The following is a 19,212-nucleotide window of genomic DNA, read 5'->3' as shown; positions in this document are numbered from 1 at the left end:
CAAACACAGGGACCTCCACCACCACCCACTAAGAATGTGACTGTCTGCTGCAGCTTTGCTTGTATTACCTTTTCTTGGACCTGGTGTCTTTGAGGAGTTACACCCTGATCATCCCCCTTCCTTCTGCTTGGTTCCTGAAATGCCAGGGATATTTCCTAAAAAAAAAAAATTGCTCTCTGGATGGGGGAATTATGACAAAATGTGTAACATTTCTTTGCAGGGTGTTGCATCACCTGGTATGTGAACAAGAAGTTACACCTGATGACCAGAATATAGAATATGGCCAATACAGAGTAATTTACAATGTTTTCTTCATATATATGTACATAAAAATATATAAACTGTATAAATGGTTTCCTACTGAGTTTAAAAGCCGAATCCGGTACCGACTGAGTTTGGTCAGAGAGCTTAAACTAGGGTCCCCACTGCCGCCATTCGGTAAGCATCGTAAGGGAAGCGTGGCGAAAAGCCTTAGCATTGAACAGTATGATTCCAATCTGACAGGCTACTCCAGCACGAGCGGAACGGAACATAATAGGGCTCTGCATGGTTATTTCTTTCAGTGAAGCTCTGTGTAAAGATCTGGATTACAGTCTGTTAGACATTATTACACTTGCTCAGACAGTTCTTACTCTGTTCTTTCAGCTACAAAAATGAGGATTAGCAAAAATGGAGAAACTGCTGCACTGCACACAAACTGTCCTAATGTATTTTTATCACAAAGGACTATGTATTTCTAGCCAAAGCAGTGTACAGAGAAATGGAAATGTAGTTGTAAGCTACTTAAAGTACGAAGTTTTCTGTTAAAACACTTGCTAGTATAAAACATTACAGAAAATAAAAAGCTGAGTCAGGTGTAAAATCCATTGAAATTAATTGAAAGATCTCTTTTTTCAGACCTCTGGGTCAAACTCCGAATCACAGTAAAATGTGCTATATGGAGAAACTACTAAACAACAATCTTTTTCTCTTAGCTGATAGGTAGAGTGATACTAACAAGTATGTACCTGAGCACTGGATATTAGAATATTCAGAAATAATACTTTATAAAATAAATATAATTCATACATATACATGCCATATGATAAACTCTGCACTATAAACCCACACCGGGGTTAAACTTGTCCATGAAATGGAAAGAATGCCTGTGCATTCCTGTGGGGTTTTGGTTCAATGATATGTCACTTTTATAAAAGATTTCAATTTATGTGTCCTATACCACTTTACCATATATTATATGGTGAGAAGACTTGCCAAAAATAGTTACAAATACCTCACTGCTTAAAAACCAACCAACCAAATTTAATGTCTAAAAGAAAGGCCCAAATAAACTGAAAAATTAAAGCAAAGTAGTTACCTTTTAAAAGTAAAATAAACAAAATTACATACAAATACCTTCTGGAACCGTACATTGCTAACCACAGTAGATCTTGCTTCAAGAGGACTCAGTGGTGTCAGCTGACTCCGCGACTTGTTCCTTATGTTAGAGGAAAAATAAAGCAAATATAGCATAGCACACAAAACTTCCATGGGAAAACAACTGGTATGTTATATGTATGATATATGCGTTGTGCGCTTCTGATATTTTCCAGTAATGACAACGGCAAAGTATGTGAGCCCCATCTTATGGAAATGGTTCCTAGGAGCTTAAATTTTAATGTATAGAAAAACTTCTTGGTTTCTTTCATAAGCTAGAGCTGTACTTTGAAGTCAAGAATTTCTGGTTGACACAAAATATTCTGCTGTCCTTCAGCAGCTTTTAACTCTGAGCCAAAACAAAAAAAAAAAAAAAAAGGAGAAGAAAAATCATTTACATCAGTCAGATTAGAAAGATAAGTTGAAGGTGAGATTTGTGCTGCTAGGACTTGCTCCAGAGTACAACAAAGACAACAGAAAAGCTTTCATTTCCATCAGACCTTTAATATATTTTGCATAACATGAACAAAACTACTTTTTCAGTCAGTCCTTCGCTAAGAGAGGCCCTGCGTGAAGGCAATTACGTCATTCGTTTCTTGCTCTTGAGGAAGTTCATCATAACACACCAATTTGTACGTACTCCACTGTAAATCTGGGAAGAAGTTAAGTCATTATGAGGCACAAAGTGGCTTTTCCTTATTGCTTCAAAGACTAAAAGCGACTATATTACCAGTAAGAGGAAAATCCCAAAGGAACTGAGAAATAGTCATCCAGTGAATCAGCAAATCATACACAGCTGCAAGCAGTGTTAATTGTAACCGAGGACAAAATATTTGTAGCCGGTAAGACCACGTTGCAGTGGTCCGTCTGGTTTGGCAGGAAGCAGAGGATTCTCTTCCTCTGATTTTTAATCTAACACTTTTAGAAGTATTTCGTTCATTAGCAAAGAGAAGGCAAAGCAATGTGCAAAAGCAAATACTAGTCACAGAAATTGTGTTTACTGTGACTGTGTTTACTGTGTATATGTATATGTACTTTTTCCTACTGGATAGGCCTTTTTTTTTCCTTCTCCATCAAAATTAATTTGTGTTTGCATGGTATCTACTTATACAGTAGTCAGCCTTTCCACACCCCAAGAAGCTTGGAACCCACTGGCAGGTATCAAATTTGATGTGCAGTGACAGTCTCACAAATATTAAATTCCTACAAGGTTGTGTGAATGTTAGTGGCTGGCGAAGGAAAGGCAGGCAAGACAGCGCCCTCCGCGGGAGGAAAGCCCACAGCATCAACTCCATAGCAGGCTCCCAGTTGGCCCATGAACTATGGTTCATGCCTGAGCAGCAGTGAAGAACGGGGGCATCAGGTGAAGGAATAGAGGAAGGAACTGAAGGAATGGGAGAAGGAACAGCTGAGGCTTTTGAAGTTGTGGAGACAAGGGAGCAGGTTGTAAAAGCATAATACACAAACTCACAGGAAATCAAGCTTCATTAGTTTTGCTGTCCACAGTGCAAATTGTTTAGGTTGGGCTGCTGCTAACGTTGATGCCATTGAGTATGTGCAAAAACACCATGACTTTGATCCTGTCATAAGCTGCACTGCTACAGACAGGAGAGCGTGCAAAGCCCCGCTGACTCTGTAGTCCAGGCAGGAACTAGAGACAATTTATGCGATTTAGCCACTGAACCTGGAATGAATTCTGCATTGGCCTGTCTTCATGGCGGGAGGGAAGCTTAACTGGGCACAGTTTTGAGATGGATCTGCTTAGGCCTTCTCTTATAGCGGGGTCCCCAGAAAAGACCAAACTTCTAAACCTTAAACAAACACGTGCATGTGCATTTCATCCTAAATAAAAGCTAGCTTTTATTTTAACATTAAAATAAAAATGCAAAATGACTAGGGTAGACAGAATAGTTAAAAATATGACATGTACACCCACCTTCTCTGCCCACTATGTCCTGGCAGGATGGCTCCTTGCTTCAACACTTAGCTTCAGTAAAACAAATGTATGCCTTCTACGCTGTATTCTGAGTGTATTAAGTAACTGTTGAGCCTAACGTGTTTTTAATAACTGCAGGTATATGACCAAGGGACAGCAAACTGACCAGTTCTTTCTGATCCCTAGGAAGTTCCTTCTATCCCTTCTGAAAGCAGGGGGTTTAGGAAATACTGGCATTCAAGCAAGAAATTATTTTCTGTCATTGTCCTTTACATCTGCAAAAAAAACAGATATAGGGTCAGATATCCTTGTTTTCCTAATTACTAGTCAATGACTTGAGGTCAATGGGAATTTGAGTTCTCAGCTTTTGGCTAAATTAAGTTTCTGAGAATAGCTTTTAAAGGAAATACAATACCACTGAACAGCAGAATATTCCCTGGCCAAAACAGGGATATTAGGAAAAATTTCTTCACAGAAAGGGTTGTCAAGCGCATTGGCACAGGCTGCCCAGGGAAGTGGTGGAGTCACCATCCCTGGAGGTATTTAAAAGACAGGTAGACATGATGCTTAGGGACACGGTTTAGTGGCGGACTTGGCAGTGCTAGGTTAATGGTTGGACCTGATGATCTTAAGGGTCTTTTCCAACCTAAAAAATTCTATGATTCTATGACATTTTAATTGAGGTTCAGTATTCAACATGTTGAAAGATTATTCAAGAGAGTTACTTCTGATTGTACACCACATTTTATATTCTTCTCCTTTAAGCCAAGGACTAGGTCTCACCATTTATATGGGTAAAAAAAATGGTGACAGCTCAAAGTAGTTTTAAAATAAACTGAGGTTTTTTTGAATCAGGTACAAGCACAGTCATATTATCTGATCTCCCCAATTAAATTAAGGGCTTCTACAATGTAGCTTTGTAAACCTAGCACAAGAGGCAACGGGCACAAACTTGACCATAGGAAGTTCCATCTTAACATGAGCAAGAACTTCTTTACTTTGAGGGTAGTGGAGCACTGGAACAGGCTGCCCAGAGAGGTTGTGGAGTCTCCCACTCTGGAGACATTCAAAACCCGTCTGGACGCTGTCCTGTGCAACCTGCTGTAGGTGACCCTGCTCTGGCAGGGGGGTTGGACTAGATGATCTCCTGACGTCCCTTCCAACCCTGACTATTCTGTGATTCTGTGAAACCTAAACTAAGAGCAAGATGGGCATTTTTACTTAGCACATGCAAATATGAATTTTGATGAAAACTACCTGAGTGACACAAACCGTGAAGTAATCTTTTGTACTGAGGGACACATTGCACCAAACTCAGGCTAAGGCTAACTGCTGACATGAGAAGCCTCGCATCAACTCTCTCTAGGGCTGAATTTGCCTCATTACAAATAGGAGCAGTAAATGTCACTTTTCATGCAAAAGGGAGTCAGTGTTAGCCAAGCCACCTAGCCTCTTTCTCCAGAAAGTAGACTGATCTTTTTTATTTTGTATTTCATCTCAGGACCTCCAGAATAACTGATTGGTTAATCTGTTTTAACTTCTTGGTTCATATGACAACATTCAAGTGACACTGGTAGGTGAATTCAGTTTCAAAGTGAATTTCATACAGTCCTCCCTCCCCTAAGTGTGCAAACAATGAACAATTTACTGATGTCCTTCTCAAATTCTCAAGATGATATTCCTCACGATGAAGAACAACAGACCTTAGTACTTAAGTGTCAGTAGGAGGGTTGCCATAGACTTCAATTACACTGAGATTAAAAGCAGTATCTCTGATCAAAAATGATCGTGAAATAAATGGAACGTTTTTAGGCAAATAGAAGCACTCTATTTAAAATATGTCTAGGACGGGAATGTTGTCAGTCACAGCACAGAATAGTAATAGCAGCTTTAATGTTATCTGATAATATTAAAGTAATGTTTCCTTTTTTGTATTCAGATTTCTGTCTGGAAATAAAAATCATTAATAACATAAGAAATGTTTTAGATGTTTTCAGGGCAATCAGTGCAATGTGAGATAAAGACTTCATGTAGTGGTACAAATTGTTTTGGAAATACTGTACACGGCTATTCACCTGTTTCCTACAATATCTCAATAATCACAATGTATTTATGATTGGGCAATATACTCTAGTATTCTCAGTGGAAAGCTTCAGAACATCTGTTTATTTCAGAGTCTGAAGTTGAAGATAAAAATAAGACAAACAAAATTTCAGAAGATATTAATAGTTCCATACTTACCGAGCTCATTAATAAATTCATTGGATTCCTCCCCAGAAATGTTTCTTTTCCAAACCTGGAAACTAAATTGTTGACAGTGAAAAAAAAACCAACATATGTTTAGTTTTCAACAGAATGTTAATTTAGGTTTGAAGAACCTGATTCTGCATTGTGTATTGGCCTAAATGTCTGTTAAAATCAATGACAATTGGAGACACGCTTCAAGCAAAGACCAGGTCCCACATTAGCAGTATGACATTGTATTTGGCTAAGACTGAAAATGTATAGCTTATGTCAAGCTAGTTGCCATGATATCGCTGCTGTGAAACCCAGCCTGGTTTCAGGAAGCAGCTTCTCCTCAAAATAGACACATTGTAGAGTAAGTTTGTCCCTTCCATTTAATGTCTTATTTTACCCACAGTCACCACATCATCTTTCTCACAGTCGCTCTAACAGAATTAGATAGTTGGAAGAATAAAAAATAGACCTCGGCTGTATGTATATGATGGGAGGAATAATACCACTCCCAGGTATCAGGTTTCAGCACAAGACAACTTACTTGTTCTCCTAAAGTCTGTTTGGAAACGTCAGCGGGATCTAAATGACCTTATAAAGGGAGTACTCAAACAGAAACAAAAAGATATTAGAGTGTTTCCCAGTCTTGATTTTTTCACTGGCTTGTCAGACAAGGGCAAGGTTTCAACCATATGCCGAGACACTTCACTAAAGTTAAGGCGTTTCAGAGGCAAAGTCGAAAAAGGGAGCAAAGTTGATGAATGCTACCAATTCAGAGTATGCAAGAACTGCCAGAAAAATTACGGTGTAAAAGTTACACGTTCTGTTTTAGTGGCTTTACAGTATTAGAGTAATTGTCTCTTGTGTTTTAGCCTCGCAGTAAGGAACGGCAAGGTGCCTTCTTCTCACATCATTGACCTGTGGGCTCCCAGAGACGGGGCTGGATGTCATTCTCTGCTTGGCACCGTGACCAAAAGTGCCACGTGATTCTACCTGGCAGTTCCCCACTGCTGCACAAGGAGCACGGGTTGCTCTGCTGCGGTTAATAAAGCATTTCAAACTGAGTACTTGCACTTTCGAGGCATCTGAAATCTCAATCCACGTCTAAACTTTTCAGCTAACCTTTTACAATATTTCCATTCTCTTTGTCTCCTGCAGATTGTGATCTATTTATAACAGCTCAGCTATTTCTAAACCTCAAGCAGACAGAAAATTGATGCGTCATTGTAAGGATATGCCTTTGAAATGGTGGGGTGGGAAAAGAAAAAAAACACAGGAAGGTGACAAAACCAGAAAAATTGTCTTTGTCTATTTAACAGTATTAAAATTTCTTACCTTTTTTTCCTATGCCATATCTCATGACTTCCTAAATCAGCACATCAACTATGAATTCTAAGTACCTATGCTTTTTAAACTAATTTACTAATTCCTTTTCTTCTATCCCCTCTCTTGCTCGTCTTCTATAAATAGTTGAGAAAAGGTCTGTTGCCTGCAGGGTTGGACAATTTTATCTGCTTTTAGGATGTACAACCTAGCTCCCTGAGGATTTCTTATATTGCTACAATGTGCTGTTAACTGTTTATTACCAGAAGGTTCAAAACCGGCAAAGTACTTATGAGGGGAAAAGAAAAAAGAAAGATTGTAAGTGATAAACCAATCGCAAAGTAAGAAAGAATTCTATTTTTGCATAATATATGGATTTTTTTTTTTTTCACACAGAGAGAAGTTCAGACATGGATCCCATATGAATTACAGGAAAAAAAAAAACAGTATGGTCTCCTCATTTCAAAAAGAATACATTAGAATTGGACAAGATTCAGCAAAGGATGCTCAAAAGTTTGGAATGACTTCTCTGCCTGGAACAGCTGAGTAGTCTAATCAGGAAAAGAGGCAACTTATCAGGGATATAGCAGATTTACAAAGTCATGAATTGGAGAAAGCAGGCAAACTTACTTTTTCTTCTCATACATGGATTAAGGCACCTCAAATGAACCTAGTAGGAGACATGTCCAGAGATTGCAAAGATACTGCAGATGCTAAAAGTTTGTCAAGTTCCAGGGGAGGCTGGACAAACACATGGAAGAGAAATCTCCAGGTTACTAATTAGAAAAAAAAAAAATAAATGAATGCCACCACATTCAACTCGGGAGCCCCCTGAGCTGAAAACAGAGTGTGAGCCATGTTCGCCCTGTTCTTACTTTTCCCTATGCAGCTCTTCGGGGCCTTTTTTGGGAGACAGTCCTTCAGTCTGACTCAGCATGGTTGTTTTTATGTCTTTTTGTTTCTAAGAGCTGTAATCTTCTGGGGAACAATTAAAAGAGATTAGAATAACAATAAATCAATAGTTCTCAAACATTTTGTACCAGTTTGTTTTCCCTTCAATTTTTCAAAATATTGTGCATACTTAGAATTAAGTGTTTTGAGTAAACACTAGATTTGTTTTGCAGATCACCTTTGGGCCACTGATGGTTTCATGGACCCTTGGGTTCCCTAAGCCACCATGTAAGAGGTGCTATTAACCCTCATGCTTTGCCTTAAACAATAGCTTATAGAGGTACTGACTTAGGAAGGCATTTTCCCCATTCTGCAGAGCCATTCAAATGTACTTAAACAGTAGCATTTCCTACTAGTGCTGCTCCATCGTTATATGAGTGACAGAAGGTGAAGCCACACCAAGGTATCAGCAGGTGGGTCCTTCTTGACATCAGTCATATCTAAGTCAGAAAAGCAGTAGTTCAAATGTTCCCCGTGTCTTCCACAGCCTTCGCCACTGATAGCAGCGACAGCAGGGAATGTTAAGGAAAGCCTAAGGTCTCGGTTCCTTCTTTCTTTGTAGCATTCACGCAGAATAATATCACTACAAAGAGTGCATATGCCATCAGCTTTGAAGTGTAGGGCTTTTTTATTATTCAGGTTGTGGTGAAATGAAAAAGATAAACAATTATCCTAAACACTATGGAGGACAATTGAGAATCAGCCCTCCTGATGCCTAAAGACCCTTCAGACAGCACTCTCAGAAGGAAGACTTCTAATCTTGAAAATTCTCTGGTAAACTGGGTTATTTATAATTTCCATTGGCAAAAACGAAAATTAGTATGGACATAAATGTACATGACACATAGGCTGCATGACTATCTTGTATGTCTCTCTTACTTTCTAAATTAATAATTTAAGTATCAACTACCATTCCAAATAGTAATATTGGAGAAGAATTTTGAAGACCTTGAACTGCAATATATCTTAAGTTTTGACCCAACAGCACCAAATTTTAAGTAAATACAGTATCACTAAAACAGAATGCAGTAATTGGTTTACAAAACCTGTCTTATCTTACCCACCTTTAGCTTTACTAGCTAAACAAAACTGGTAAATCTGTGGACTCTGAGCTGGGTGGGGGATGATCTCCTCGCAATAACAGTGGCTGAACAAATATACATGGTTTACACACAAAAGGCTCAAAAGCAGGAAACAGGTATTGGAAGGCTGGCTACTAATTAACTCAGGCCTATCTGGGAAATGGAGATAGAAAGTGAACTGAACTACAGTTTCAACTACAGAGTTGAACTTTCATTTAGCCATTTACTGAGCTGAAAGATTTTAAAACCATGGCTGAGCTACATTTTTTTTTTATGAGATAGGTAAATACTGCCCACATTGGTACATGTTAGACAGATTAACATGGATCTGCAAACAGTTACCCTTTCTAGACAGAAAAAGTGAGGGTTTCACAGCAGTTTTCACCAAAATCTTTGGCAAAAAAAGTTTCCAGGTATTTAGGAGGAAGTGACATCTTCTAGGGAGGATGTTTTCCTTCACCTTCTAGAAATAACTCCACATATTACTGAGAGATCTGCTTCTGGTTGTTATTATGCAATGACAAAGTCACAATCCATTGTTGGAGTCATTTTGTAGTGAGTCATTATATTATCTACCAGCATGATGACTGCTTATTGTGAGTAACTAACAGAAGCAAATGAATTACTGAGAAACAGAGAGCTGACTGCTTGTGCAAATACCCTACAAACCTCCTGAAATTGCATATGGGAGCACCTGACAGGATTTTGGGCTTTTTACTTCTGTAAATATTGGGCTTTTTTACATAAATAGCAAAGAAGGTGGAAAATTCTTAGATAGGTGGGAAATTTTCCCAGAATAAAAGATAATTGAAATACTCCAGGGGAAAGGAGTGTGGCTGAGTGAGCCCATTTTAATATGGCATGGATTTGTTTGTCCTGTGCTAAAAAACCAAATCTTCCTTTCCTTCTGTAGAGCTGGGTAACAGCTGATAGATGGCAGCATTACAGGCTTGCATGTGAAGCAGCGGTCAGATTATTTGTTTAGAAAGAAAAAGCATCCATCCCTTCTAACATACATAGAAGACCCTGGTTGGATATTTGTTTACAACAGTTTACAGAACAGGTTTTCTTTTATTTTTTAAAGAACTGGAAAATATATTCCACGTGTTGATTTGTAAAGCGACACAGAAATTCAATGCATGTGGTACCTGAATCCTCTTCCTCTGGATCCCATAATCCTGGGTCATTGTGCTATGTGGCATTTTCTGGTATACACACTGTAAACATATAGATAAACTATACTTACGCTTTAGCTCAATAATAGGAGCTATCTTTTGTGGACTGACAAGATGCCAATTGTTATCACCAGTGTATAGCATCTTATTGTTTCAGCCATAAAGTTAATGTTGATATTATTACAATAAGATGGTAAAGGTTACTCTCTTTACAGAAATGGAAACTAAAGCAGAATAGCGAAAAAGCTACAAACTTCCTTTTCAATGTCTGCTTCTTCTGACTATTTAAAGTATGTTGAAAACTGTATGGTGCTATTGTAATTAAGATGACAGACAGCTGTACTTGCAAAATTCTAGTAAGAAACCGGTTGATGGTGAATGTTCCAAAAGGCTTGCAAAAGCTACAGGGATGCTAGTGGTGGCACAGGAGAAGGAATGCACAGTCCAAATGTGTTTCATGATTCTCCTGCTCAGTCATGGGGGAAAAAAAATATTTTCATTAACATTTCAGATTGAAAATGGTTTTTTTTCTTTTCTTTTCTTTTCTTTTTTTTTTTTAAACAAAGTCTCTGTTTTCCTAGAAAATTGTTTAGCTTTAGCAGAAAACAAACAAAAGATGTTTCTTCTAGGTGCTGACCAGAACTTTCTCCTCTCCCCCCCTTTTTTTCTTAGGCTACAAATGTCAATAAAATCACTTTTCAAAGTGTCTTAAATTTACAAAATAATGTCCCAGGCTAATACTACATGGTGCTACGTCTCCTAGGCAGAAGCACAGCCTTTAATTCAAGCAACAGATTTGAGTGCTTTAATATCTTGGCAGGTCCCAGATTGAAACCCTGCTGTTAACTCCTGCAGTTAACCATACAATAAAGCATCTTCTCACTCCTAGAGCCTGAAGAAGTGCTTTTAGCAACAGTTCTATAAGGTAGTGCCTGCATTTTTCTTGGCAGACAGAGGTGTGTCAAAGTATGACTAAATCATCCTGAGTTGCATGTTATTTCTGAAATAATTATATATTTCCATATACTGCTTTTAGCAGCGTGAACCTCTGTCCCAACCTGCTATTGTAGAGACAGAGAGAGAGAGCAAGAGAGGAGGGACTGCCCACATCTGGACAGGAGAACCAGTGGCATCATGAAATCCACGGGGACGATGGAAGATTGAAATTACAGCGCGGAACTAATGGTACCAGAGACTAGGTATTTCCTTGTGAACAACTTACATCTAAATTGTGCCCTGCCACAGCTGTCACTGCCTTTCTTCACCGAGCAGTATATCCCTGGGCAAGTCTATCCACTGACCGAGGGCTCCAGGAACCAAGTACTCTGTCCCTGTTACTTCCATTGCAAATTTCTTTATGATCCAGGATGACCATACTTCTTTTTGAAAACCAACCAAACAAACAAACACACACTTTCCCTTCTGACTTGCTACACATCCTTTCCATGAGGTTAATAATTATACACAGTTCTGGTAAAAAAAGTTGCATTGAACCTAGCATTGGCTCACAATTACCCCAAATTGGAGGCTGGTAATTTATACTTGCAAACAGAATATACCTGCAGCAATGAAAGATATATGCTAGTTTTTTAATAGCTTAAAGGCCTCTCTTTATTCTGCTGATCTATTTTTTTCCTTCATTTTTAAATTCTCCAATCTGCCTGCTGTCCTTTGCATCATTTGTGGCATTAAATGAGATGACTTTCTCTAGGGAATGTTCTTCAAAGGCATTATTTTATAAACAGCTTTAGTTGTACTCCAGAATTAAATAAAATAGAAAGAACTTTTGAAAAATATTCTTAATATTTATTTTTAAAATCAAATGTAGATCTTTTCAAATGAAAATTAATACCTGCGTGAGGTGTCAGATGAGGAACGTGGAAAGGTTTGAATACACACACATGCATTTAATAAGATACTGACTGTCACGCTGACAGCCAAACTGCCCTGCTGAAGAGCTTTACTTTGATTTAGAGCAACAAATTCTGAAAATAAACATCTGAGGTGCTCTCTGTCTTCATCAAATCCCTGGACTATGAGAAAGGTACTAATTAGCATCAAATGCTTTTGTGCTTAATTCGCTATGATTTTGACTGAAACAAAATGAGGTAGCTAGGCATGCACTGTGACCCCCGAGAAGGAATGGTTTGGTACCAGATGGTTCAAGACGAAAGCGTGTGACATTCCAGCTAAACAACAGATAAAACAGAGAGGCCAACAGGAATGTTACAGACAAGACTGAGCTCCTAAAATAGATTTTTAATGATTCTAAATGTTTGGGGGGGGTGTGGGGTTGTCGGTTTTTGTTGTTTTTTTTTTACTGCTTCTTGAATAATATCATTCCACCACAATAGATCATATGAAGGAAATTTCAGGCTAACAGTAGTTGGCAAGATAAGCATATAATCTGCATTTAAAAATCTGATGTAGATTCATTGATATAAAAGGTATAAAAAGCACTACCTTTAAAGTTAACTGAACCAATGCTAAATGCGAGACAGAATTACAAGCGGGCCAATAGTGCTTCAAAATGCTACTGACAAAGGAAATACTGCAATGTTTTAAAGTAAATCAGTCAAGTGACGTGAACTTACTATTTGGAATATTGTTCCTCCTCAGGGTTGGTATGTAATTCCAGAAGATTATAATTATGAGTTCCATAAGACTCAGTGGAAGGTTATAAGGATATATTTAAAATATTAATCACCATTCAGAAATAAGACTTTTAAAACATCAGGATAATTAGTTCCATTAAAGTGACATCTCCATTGATACTGCTCTAGCTCTTCCTAACATGAGTCCATCAGCTGATCCGTCTGTTGTGTCACATGCAAATGTGTTAATTAGGCTTATTCATAACTTCCTTTGTTTCTGAGCCGATCAGTGTACGGAATTATGCCTACATTTTTCATTCCTACTCTAGGGTAAAATCTCCAGAGCGATAGAAGATAGGCTGGCAGGCGAGGAGGCACTGAAGTCAAGAGATCCCAGCTCCCTACTGCATTGTGTCTGTGCAGTCCTGGTCTGTGAAATGGGTCTGACAAACTGCTATGTCTTGACTGGAAGGTAAGTTGCCTTGTGACAGGATTCGCATTCCAGTGTGCACTCCTTTTCCATCAAGAAAGCTACTTCACAGAGCTAAAGCCATTCAAATATCAGGTTTGAGGATTCTACTCACTAGGAGAAAATTACACGCCCTATGCAATATTTCTTTTAAAAATCTCTTAGGCTTTGAGAGTCAAATTTTGTTAATTGGCTGTTATCGCATCTCTTTGAATCATTACAGACCACATCCTGATATAAGATTCTGCATCAGTAATATACATGGTAAATCTGATGCTGGTGAGAAATCTAGTCAAAATAAATTTGTGGGTAGAGTTTTGGATTGAGAAGAATGCATATAACTAACTCATCTTAGGACAAATTTGATTAGGATTACATATTGTAAAACCTGTATTCCAGATAGCTAAGTCAAACCAAGTCAGAACCTGAAAGCTGTCATGTACCCTTGGTTCTCGGAATCTATCAGAGATATTTCTTAAGAAACAACAGTGCCACTTTGTACTCTATACCACTAGTCTTACAAGTTCTGTTCTCCTATACTAGTTTCACTGCTATTTTCATGTAATAGAAGCAAAGCACCTCAAATAACATCCTGTTAACATAAATAAGCTTGAATTTAATTCCTTATAGAAGCACAAATTTAGAGTAAATCTTGAATTAACTGATATTCTGGGATAGTGCTATTTCAAGAGGTCCAACAGGGATGGTATTTTGAAATACAGACCCACACTGTGTGAAAACCACATGCCTTTTTCTCTTCCTACATACAGGCAGCTCTGACTCTCACAGAATCAAGCCCATACATCGTGAGCAGAACAAGAGACGTGATGACACAACAGGATGCAATACAAATATCATTTGCTAAGCAGACTCCTGAAGTCTTCTAGGCAAGCTTCCCTGAGCGAGGAATGCTGGCTGCCACTGTATCATCACTTGCACTACCAGGGAAGAAGAAAGTCGGTTTCATTCTTTCCAGACCTGGGAAACTCAACCTTAAGAACTGATTATACACCCAAAGACACCTTCAGCAGTAAGATATCCTTGGGGAATTTTTTGGTCCACTAGAAGTAACTGTCCTACCAACAGAAAATCCACTTTCCTCTGGCCCCATTCCCACACACGCTCCCTACAGCTATTTCCACCCACACTACAGCTCTTTTTAACTGTGTTTAAAAAGCTGAGAGAAATGTGCTGCTGCTGCTGCTGCTGCTAGTGCTCCTCCTCCTCAGGTGGGCGGGTTGGTAGCTGGTCAGTTTTCTGCAGCATTTCTCATTGCTGGATGCGTGGGAGGCTGAGAGCAGGAAGGGAAGGAAGCAGTCCTCTTAGGAGGGGAGGCATATCAAAGCAAGTGGGAAGCAAATAGCCCCTTCCCACCTGCACATGTGCAATTATATGCAAATGAAAAACTAACACAATAGATCTGCAAGCAGAGCTTTCCAAGCTGGGGTCCTAAAAGGTATCAAACAGCTCGGGTCTCAAAGCCAAATTCAGGGGTGACCAGATCTCTAGGAAGATCACATTTTTCACCCACAAAGAAGAACAGACCCGTGGGGAGGGAAGAGGGAAAGGGGAAGGGAAGCGGGCGTTCCTTACAGTTACGGTTTTGTACGGTTTTGTACGTAGGTGGAGGGTGGTTGGAGGGGGGGAGTGACAGATTGCTTGTGGCAGCAGGGAAGAAAGATGTAGGAGGGTGTTTGCCCAGGGTCCTGTCTAACCTAGGGGGTACTGGCAGGGTGGATGCAGCGCGAGTGGTTTGTCTAAGCCGAGATGGTGGGAGGCAAGGAACCCACTGGTGGATGGACCTTGCCTGGGGCCTCTCTCCCAGCCCCATCGACACAGCAGCGTCTGCAGCAGCACCCAGCCACCCCCACACTTTCCCCGGTGCCCTCTGAGGCCAAAAGAAAATGGAAACTACTTCACTCACAGTTTCATTATGGATTTGCTTTCATCCTTTTCCAAACATTTCTAGTTCCCCACTGATAAGACGCAAATTAACTGGTGGAGGAAAAAAAAAAAAAAAGAAAAAGAAAAGGCAAAAAGAAAAAAAAAGGTTTTTTTTTTTTCCCCTCTCACACACTTTCTTGTTACTGGAGAAATTCACTACTGCATGCCATTAGCTGTGCCCTCATCCCAAATCTACAACTTCAGATGTTATACGGATGCATTATTTGAGAAGTCTCTGACTAAAAGCCCTGGAGAAGACACTCTATTCCCATGGGATTGCTCACATTACAGACAATAGCAAAAATTTGGTTCTTCATATTACATATGTGGTTCCTGTGTTTCAGTCCTTCCCTGGCCTGCCCTGTTATTAGAAAGTGGAGAAACAGATTGGTTTTCCACTTATTTTAAGTCCACTTCTTCTCTCACTGACATCAATGGATGACCCTCCACTGCAGTACTGGGTGTCCGTGTTGGAGCAAGGAAATTTGAACCTGTGTCATCTGTGGTGGTGTTTTAGAATATTGTCAACTGAGACTGGACTACGAAAAAACAATTTGAGGATTGCTTGTCAGTACAGTAATAACCAGTTAGAAAGGATGAACTGGAAATTTTCCCATTCTATTCCTCAAGCCTTCACAGACTCATTTTTCCTTACCTTCATACACTGTAAGGATGCACTTGCTACCCACACATAGAGAAATTAGATGCTAGCTGTTAGACCAGCAGAGGAAAAGATTACATTTATAGCAAGCCCGGATGCAGAAGCACGGGACATGATGAAGTACTTGTACCATTTATTATCTGGTCTTGGTGAACTACACTGGTTGTTCTCAGAGGCAAGTAAGTGAGAGGTAAAAATTAATGATTAATTAGGGGTATATAGGTGGCATACAGAACACAGCTGAGCTGCTCTTGGAATCCTTGGGAGCAAGAGCTCCCACATCCTCAAGTTATATGTTGTTCTGGAAAAGAAACAAAACGCAAAAACATCTGCTCAACTCTAAAGTCCTCCTACAGTCTGCAATTTGTTTTCTTGTTCCAAAACTGCTGAACACACTGCCAGGAAATTTCTCCAAGGGGAGGAATTACAACCTGCTTATCCTTCTGGCTATTGCAATCATACTCCCTGAGTTCCTGGCTTGGTTACTAGGGGTGCTGCTCACCCCCAGTATAGCCAGTCTCCTGCAGCCCTTGGCTAACAGCAGTATCATCCATAAACTGCCAGGTTAAAGATCATTTCATTCTGCTTGTTCTCATACAACTCCACTATTTTCACTCTTTTTCCTATTTCTACTTATAGAAGTATTTTATTTACTTTTTAGAAAACACTTTCACTTTGATATTCCACTCTGCAGAAAATGGAGTGTGCAGAAGGTCTATTAAAAAACAGAATGATATCTGAATTAATTTTTGGACTGGCTTTCAGTCACTAAATGGCTGGCTGTGAGAAAATTGTGATTTTCTAATACCTCCCCTCCCAACCCCCCCCAATTCAAGCCATCACCAGCATGTTTTAAAATGAAGTAGAATGCTAGGCTCAAGGAAGATGGCTCTTCTGAAACCACCCCTTCTTCTTGAAACAAATAAAAAAAAAAGGGGAAAGAATTTAAACATTAAGCATAAATTCATTGTCAGCACTATGGGAAGAAATCAGTAGCTGTGGCAAGACAATACTTGCTCTTACTTCACTGTTTACAAACGAGCAAGCCCCACTCTTGTTCTAAATCAGACATACAGCTGGAAGACAACAAATAAAGGGTCTATGCTATTATTTATACTGAAGCTGGCGAGGGGGGGGGGGGAATAGATGGGGGAACAGATTAAAATCAGCATAAGTAAAAGATGAATCAGACCACTGACTTCTATTTTGGACTCTAGAAGCAGACATCCTATGTAATCACATCCTGATCACAGCCTTGCCCATGTGCAATGTGTGCAGGTGGAATTTATTAAGATATTTCCAGGGGTTTCAAACAGCTTCCACCTGCTCTTACCCAAGGTTAGCTTCCACACACAGATTTCTTCACTTCCACAATGACACTAACAAAAAGGTTACCCTACAGAAAGGTTGTCTTCATGTTTGTCTGTGAAATGTATGGACTTTCAGATATAGGATATTAAGTACAAAAACGTTATCTGCTTATCAAACTCACCATACTTTGGTTATACCTGGATAAGAGATGCAGAGTTATCTCATCCTCAAAAATAATTTAAAAAATATAAGTAAGGGTTCAGATTTGGCAACTGTGATAATTTGGTGTCACTTATTAGATTTAATTGCATGGTACTTGCTGTAAAACAGCATATAGGGCTGTATATACTCAAGATGACACTAATACGCTGCATCTTTGATGATCATATAATCTGTAGGTAAAAGTTCAAATGGTCTGGTTGGTCTAGTGAATCCTGCAATTAATTAGTTCACAGTAGGCAGTCTCCCAATGCCTGCAAAAGCACCTCATGTCCTGTTCTCAGTTATTTTTTGTTCACAGTGTACAAGACTGAAAACTGAGACTGCATAATACAAAAATGTTCTGCATCTTTTTTTTTGTGCCCATTTAGTTTGATTAAGATTTTTTACAAGCAAATTTAATATACTGAGAGTTACTGCAACATAAATGCCAATACAGATAACACTGCTATAAGCAGGGGCTGAATCATTTCCTGAAACAAAGAGCAAGGTTGCCCTCTGGGGACTTCTCTAGAAGTGCTTCTGAGAACTGGGATTTTTTTGTTACAGAAAAATAATTTCGCTACAAGGTTTTAAGATTTTTTTTTTTTTTTAATATGAATGTGAATCAAGACAGCCAGTGCAAAGAACTTGCTACATTGAGAAATGATGAAGCTACACTTCTACCCAATGCACTGTATTGTCATTTACTCCATGGTTCATCACACTTTTCAGTATCAGTCTCATGCTGGTATGTGTCAGCCTAAAAATGTCTGGTCTGACATAGTTACTGAAATAAAAGTGAATTTAGTATTATGGACTCTTACTATGATGTCCATAAATTGTCAAATGCCTTAATTTTCTCTTTTTAAAAAAATGGCAATTTTCCTGGTGTCAATTTCTGATTCTATTTACCCTGAACATATGCCATCTTTGAGCTCACAGTTCTGTCCCTAGCTGCTGTTGGGGCAGTAACCACGTTAGCTGCTTAATCCCTGTATTTACCTTCTAAGAGAAGCAGGTTTTGGTGGGATGCTACCTTAGAACAGCTCCTTAATTCCGGCTCACTAGTCTTGTGTGTATCAGTAGCCAAGAGGGCAGCACAGGTGTGACAGCTGGCGTAAAAGGATGAGGAGAAACAGGGAGGTCAGAAACTCAGAAACTGGTTTTGCTGCTGAAAACAACACATTGTCAAAAATGATTCTATGATGATCCAAGGGCTGGAGCACCTCTCCTATGAAGACAGGCTGAGAGAGTTGGGGTTGTTCAGCCTGGAGAAGAAAAGGCTCCAGGGAGACCTTATTGCGGCCTTCCAGTACCTAAAGGGGGCCTACAGGAGAGCTGGGGAGGGACTTTTTACAAGGGCATGTAGTGATAGGACGAGGGGGAATGGCTTCAAACTGGAAGAGGGTAGATTTAGATTAGATAATAGGAAGAAATTTTTCGCTCTGAGGAACAGGCTGCCCAGAGAAGTTGTGGATGCCCCATCCCTGGAGGTGTTCAAGGCTACGCTGGATGAGGCTTTGAGCAACCTGGTCTAGTGGGAGATGTCCCTGCCCATGGCAGGGGGGTTGGAACTCCATGATCTTCAAGTTCCCTTCCACCCTAAACCATTCTATGATTCTATAAAAAATGCAGCTTCAGCCCCCTCTGAAGCTAGTTTGGCAAGACGGCTTTCCCCAGCTCAGGCACCAACCACCATGGTTGATGTTCATTGCTACATAGGGCATTGTTCACCTCACCCACGAAAGAACCCGCCTCACCTCACGTCCTCCCACTTCCCCGGCCGAACCCAGGACGTGGAGCAGCCCAGCTTCAGCCCAAATCCTGCCAAACTAAGGAAAACTCTTTTGTCAGTCGCTAGGCTGACTGGAAAAGGGCTCTTCAAGGGGGGAGCGGGTGGGCCGCCCGACTCCG

The 19,212-nt window shown here is 39.7% G+C and overlaps 1 protein-coding gene across 1 annotated transcript in view; it reads left to right on the top strand.

Moving 5' to 3' along the window:
- Nucleotides 1–19,212, top strand: part of HIBCH (3-hydroxyisobutyryl-CoA hydrolase) — a 66,067-nt gene that overhangs the window by 1,168 nt on the left and 45,687 nt on the right. The window contains exons 2-3 of the mRNA XM_009890219.1: nucleotides 221–293; nucleotides 13,042–13,184. Of these exons, the coding sequence (XP_009888521.1) occupies nucleotides 221–293; nucleotides 13,042–13,184 (216 nt within the window). The remainder of the gene's footprint in view (nucleotides 1–220; nucleotides 294–13,041; nucleotides 13,185–19,212) is intronic.

This window comes from Charadrius vociferus, unplaced genomic scaffold (genome assembly GCF_000708025.1).
Source record: "Charadrius vociferus isolate BGI_N301 unplaced genomic scaffold, ASM70802v2 scaffold147, whole genome shotgun sequence".
In the NCBI taxonomy this organism is placed as follows: Eukaryota; Metazoa; Chordata; class Aves; order Charadriiformes; family Charadriidae; genus Charadrius; species Charadrius vociferus.
The sequence above is the reverse complement of the archived record's forward strand: the minus strand, read 5'-3'. Positions and strand labels throughout refer to the sequence as shown.